Below are 5,798 nucleotides of genomic sequence, written 5' to 3' on the forward strand. Positions count from 1 at the left end.
ACAAGTCTTATGAGGAGCGGCTGAGGGAACTGGGGTTGTTTAGCCTGGAGAAAAGGAGGCTGAGGGGAGACCTCATCACTCTCCACAACTACCTGAAAGGAGGTTGTAGTGAGGTGGGTGTCGGTCTCTTCTCCCAAGTAACAAGTGACAGGACAAGAGGAAACGGCCTCAAGTTGTGCCAGGGGAGGTTTAGATTGGATATTAGGAAAAATCTCTTCACTGAAAGGGTTGTCAAGCACTGGAACAGGCTGCCCAGGGAAGTGGTTGAGTCACCATCCCTGGAGGTATTTAAAAGACATGTAGATGTGGTGCTTAGGGACATGGTTTAGTGGTGGACTTGGCAGCGCTAGATTAACAGTTGGACTTCATGATCTTAAAGGTTCTTTCCAACCTAAATGATTCTATGATCTCAAGGATAGCAACACATGGGATGACTACATAAGCCAAAAACCCTACTAACAGAAATGGGTGCAAGTCTGTTGCCCTACACATAATTAGTTTTCCTCTCACCTGCATGCCACAAACTCGGACTCCAATAACAGCTGATGTACTCTGCTGACACTTGCGAATCTGATTAGCCTTCTTCTCTTCTGACGCATCATCTCCATGCTGTCGGGTTCCCATCTTAAGGTCCAACACACATGGTACTTCGTATCGAGACGTTAGGTTTTCCAGCAAAATGAATTCTGATTAGTTAAGGAACAATCCTCACGATGAGGAATAGAGGTTTCAAAACCATTACCACAAATTTTATAGCTACAGTCTTAACTTTAAGCATACCCAAAACATGCCCAGTATATAGCAGTCTATCAAAAAAAAATCACAGTTACATAAACTTGGCATAAAGCAGAGCGGGTATTTAATTCCGGTTTCACTGGTCTCTAGAGAAGACAGGTGAATTTCCACATTAAGTGGAAGAAAAAAGTAACCGGGGTCATACAGAAATATACTGCGGCACCTGAGGCACAGACTTGGATTTATGAAGTATTTCCTGCCTAGCAAGAGACATTTTCTTGTGGGAAATAAAGATTTTGTGTGCTTCAGTTACCATTCAAAAACAGTGAAGCACTTTCACACCACCTCTGAAACAGAGAACTTACAAAGCATTTCAGAACATCTGTAGTAATACTGTTCCAGAGATATCACACACTTCTACTTAGATAATGTAATAGTCCTCTACAGTGAAACAGTGAGGATACCAGCCATGAAATGCTTTCTATCGTTTTCAACAGTTTACTACTCAGAGATGTTCTAGTCATCCATTCACCGAAACTCCTCACACATGAGGAATTTGTTTACCTAAGTATATAGACATTAATATTTTTGCGGGATGGATCAGTTGCATCCAAGCCTGCATACAGCAAGATCTTTTTTCCACAGAATGCACAGCGTGGAGATGTTTGCCTACAATTCCAGAGCACAAAAACTGTGTGCTTCAGCTTTCATGGATTTGGTCACTGTTTTTGTGTTTCTCATGCTCCAATCCTATGTGACAGTTTATATTCAGCTTTTCTTTATCAAAAAGGCTCACTAAAAAGAGACTACTAGAAGCAGCCAACTCCAGGTATTGGAATACCCTCTGTATTTAAGGCAAGATTAAGAAGTTGCTGAAAAGGGAAAGATGATGCTAGTTTTTACAATCGCCAATACCAAAACAGTAACAAAAAGTGACAGAACTCTTCTCCTTTGAAAGCTTACAGTAGTAGACTGGTTTTGTGGAAAATCCCAAACACAGTATGCTGTAAAACCTTTCCACTATCTAATCCACAACTTGTAGATTTGAATTAAGTTATCTGAATTTCCTAGCCTAGCTACGTTATTACATCCTGGAAAAGCCCGTGTTCTGAAAATTGCTGGCAATCCCTTCAAAGTCACCAAGTAAATCATGGCTTCAGAGAGTCTCTCTGGATTGCAACTAAGCCTGCGCTGTACTTTTATCTGACATGTTCAAGAAATAAAAAGCAGAGCCCTACTCATTCCATTGTTATGAGGTATTTTCAGGAAAGGATACTGTATTGATTCCGGTGTTTTGCATTTTCCTTCATCCGCTGTAACTGCTGCTGGTGACATTTCATGCTCCAAGGATTATGGTGTTTGAACTGTGAACTGACGTTTCCTTTTTTCTCTACAGTATAATACAAGACTTCAGATTTCTTCAGCCACTCAAATTCTTCCTCCAATTTGTGACTAGAAAACAGAACAAAGCAGCAAATTAGAGGTAAAGTAGAAAAATAAGCACTTTAAAGGGGTTCAGTGGATTTAACTTTACAAACTATTTTGTTCACCTTCACTAACAGCTAGCATAAGCTTTATTTTGCTTTCTGTACAACTGGACAAGTTGCCCATGAGTAATATTTCAACCTTTATAAAGCTACTTCCACATTAATATAAGTTAGCATATAGCCAAATATGTCACCAAACACGTAGTAATTCTGTTTATATATTCTTTACCTGTGTGAATTACTTCCATAGAAGTAATGCAAGAAGTAGCAATATACTTTAAGATTTATCCTTTGCTAAGGTCACTATTTTTAGCACAATATATCACAGCTCACAGTTTAGAGTGGGCACAATTAATATAAATGAATGAGGAGAAAAAATGTCACTAACAGGGATAAAGCAGGATTCCTACAAAAGTATGCCATATATAGTAACACAAATATTGTTTTGTTTTTATACAACTATTGTGCTTTTGCAGGTGTTTTTTCTTTTTTGTGGAAGCTTCAAAAATAACATTGGAAAACCTTTTTCAATTGACCACAGCAAAAAAAAAAAAAAAAGAAAAGATTCAACACACTACTGGGCTGAGGACATATCAGCTTCACTACCGAACCTGTCTGCACTGAAGAGGTCAGGAAAAACAAAAGAAACAAGAGAAGAAAGTGAAAGTTAAGAGTCCTGGAGAATTCTCTGGAATTCTGGAGACCAGATCCTAATTTGACAGCAAAAAATGTTATACTTCAACACTCTGCATTCCAGTTCTACCCTACCAAACTTACCTTTTCATTTTTTCCTCTTTCCTGTGCTGTCGGACCCATTCCTTAGATATCTTCTCATTTTCTAACAACATTGTCTTTTTGTTAGTCCATCGCAACAGCTTACTTTTGGGTTCACAGTCAGAATTATCTAAGTTTTCTAAGTTATCGTGGTCCCCATTTAATGGATATGCTATTAGACATAAGTTTCCATCTTCATCCTCTTCAAAGCTCACTGACACCACACCTGAAGAGAGAAGGGACAGAGACAGTTAAGAATTGCTGAAGTGACAAGCAAGCCTTTTAGAACACATGATTTTACACTAAGAATATAGCAACTTTTGTTTTTTTTCTCTTACCCTGGTCCTTAGTTTCTATCTTGCCACAGGCCAAACCTCATCTGCCAACCTAACAAATATCAAAAGACCTAGACAAAAATGACACCTCACAAAAGACAATTTATCATATTGACAAAACAATGATACAAAAGGTTCTTTTCTCTCTCTGATGCAGTCAAGTAAGAATCAAATAATAACAGGAGACAATTTCAATTAATAAAAGCTTTTATTAATTTAAAAAACCTGACTGGTCTGACCCTAAGCGAGATGTAAAACATTTGTTAACATCTTGCAGTGAAAAGTGACCTGCACAAAAAAAAAAACCACACCAAAAGCTTTAAGTTTTGCATGACAGCAAAGCAAAAAGCACTTATCCAAACAAGATTTGGTTAATAGATCCCCAGGGGAAAGGAAAGATTTGCAAGTAGAGCAAAACAAGGAAAATGTCACATTACAATAGAAACTAGTCCAAAAGTTTCCACTTAATCGCCACATTTAATTATACATTTTCTTCTCCTTTTTGGAATATATTTTATTGATACTGGTTATGCAGCAATCTTGTGAAATAAGTAACAAAAATGCAATACAAAACAAATCTGTTGTACAGAAACATGGTGAACCTTGAAAGCATTTTTTTTTTTCTTATCCTCCCCTCAATAGTCTCTAGAGCACTGCATTGCATTTTAAGAGTCTTAGTGGAGCACCCTGACAGAGGTGCGCTCAGTGCTACATTAGCAAGTTTCAATGGTTAATGAAGCCATAACAATTGTCTGAATTGGTTTTTTATTTTATTTTTCAGTCCTCTCTCTTTATTCTCATATCAATCAGTCTGCACAGTTCTTGCAGCTCATCACTAGGCCAGAGGGGAGAGGTCTCGGCGAGAGATTGGCACTTCTGAGCTGGACAGACGGCTCCGAGACCTACAGTAGCTGGGACAGGGAGCGCAGAAGCTCTGACTGACAGTCCTGATGCCACAAAGGAAAGGACAACAGGAAAAAAGGGGGGAGCCAGCTAGCAAATGGCCTTTGGCTGTATCCTGGAAAAAATAACAGAGACGGACCAAGTGAGGCCCCTTACCCCTAAATCCCTCCCCACACTCCCCAAAAAGCCATATACACTAGTACAATTGTTCTATTACATTTTGAGAAGTATCATTCAAAGATCACATTTTCTTTCAGTCCAACAGAACTTGTAATTAGACATGTCAAAAAGTCTCTGTAAGCATGCAGGGAGCATAACTTTGAAACACCTCCTCTGAAGTCTTCCACCAGTTTCACAAACAGTATGCAAAACTTCATCACCCTTATGGTTGTAAAATCAATGTGCTTCAAAAAGCAACTCCATTTAAAAAAGTGCTTCAGACATATTTATTCATCACCAGGCAGCAGTTGATGGAATAGTGAAGAGAAAGAAGAGTGTTTCTGTTAACTAGCACAATGCTTAGGAGAACTGGAATTTCCACTCCTACATAACATCTGACTCAGCCTCATCATGGCTACTTGATCCTTGCCTACCTAAATGCCATGAATTTTCACTTCCTTAATGGCAGAAACAACACTGCAAATATTCAACAAGACACCTTGCTGACATGTATTTATTGTGATCAAAATGAGAGTCAAGAGGAGAAATCCAAAATCAAAAGAGACCACAACTAAGCTTACACAAAACACTGTCAACAAATCTTACCAAATCCCTGTAAACAAACATTAAACAAGTGGCAAAAAAAACCTTAGAAATGCACAAAAAAAAAGCAGCAGAGAATTACTGAAAACATTCACAAGCTGTTAGCTACTTACCTGTGCCTAAGGGAGATATATGGGCTATCACCAGCAGAGCTGCTCTACTCTAATGCTGTTAGTCAGCCCAAACACCAACTTGGCAAGCATTTCCACCCTGCATCTCCACAGCCTGCCTCAGACAACATCAAAATACATGAAAAGAAAACCCTAAAATCTCTTCCACACAGAAGAGATTTCAGAGATAACAGAGCACAGCACGCTTGTATTTACAGAAAGAAAAAGCCCAACCCGATCCTAAGACATGGTAACTTACCCTCATATTGTGGAGTGAATTTACGCATTTCTGTTGGGAGAGTCTCATAGAACTGGTGTTCCCTCTGAATAAGGGGTTTACAGATGGTTTTGTCATTAAACCGGAGGACACAGGAGTGTCCTCCAACCTGGTGGACAAAAGGCTCGAGCAGGACTCCCTTGGAATAGTGCTCCACTTCCATAGCTCCAAATGCTGGGCTCATCCTTGTAGCGCATTAGATAGGAGAAGGCGACAGTAGTGAAGGCAGTTCAGAGCCAGAAGCCTCCGAGACCTGAAGGTGTTTATTCCGATTCAAAAGTCTGTTAAAGCAAACACAAGAGAGCGCCGGGCCGTCAGTCTCCCCGCACGCTGAGGCCTGGGTAAGCAAGGCTGAGAGCCGCTGCCGCGCGGTGCCGCTAGCAAAGCCGGCCGGGAAGGCTCCTCCGCGCCGCGG

The 5,798-nt window shown here is 39.9% G+C and overlaps 1 protein-coding gene across 2 annotated transcripts in view; it reads right to left on the reverse strand.

The window, feature by feature from the left end:
• IP6K2 (inositol hexakisphosphate kinase 2) overlaps positions 1 to 5,720 on the reverse strand; it is an 8,029-nt gene extending 2,309 nt beyond the window's left edge. Inside the window, exons 1-4 of one of the 2 annotated variants that reach the window (XM_009284453.2) lie at positions 5,366 to 5,720; positions 3,000 to 3,222; positions 2,012 to 2,187; positions 511 to 686 (exon numbers count right to left, since the gene is read on the reverse strand). In XM_009284453.2, coding sequence (XP_009282728.1) covers positions 511 to 686; positions 2,012 to 2,187; positions 3,000 to 3,222; positions 5,366 to 5,567 — 777 coding nt within the window. In that variant the 5' untranslated portion in view covers positions 5,568 to 5,720. Of the gene's footprint in view, positions 1 to 510; positions 687 to 2,011; positions 2,188 to 2,999; positions 3,223 to 3,496; positions 4,350 to 5,365 lie in introns of those variants that run through there. The other variant, XM_009284455.2, reaches the window with a different exon arrangement.
• Between the last annotated feature and the right edge of the window lie 78 nt (positions 5,721 to 5,798).

This window comes from Aptenodytes forsteri, unplaced genomic scaffold, assembly GCF_000699145.1.
Source record: "Aptenodytes forsteri isolate BGI_AS27 unplaced genomic scaffold, ASM69914v1 Scaffold53, whole genome shotgun sequence".
NCBI classification, from domain to species: Eukaryota; Metazoa; Chordata; class Aves; order Sphenisciformes; family Spheniscidae; genus Aptenodytes; species Aptenodytes forsteri.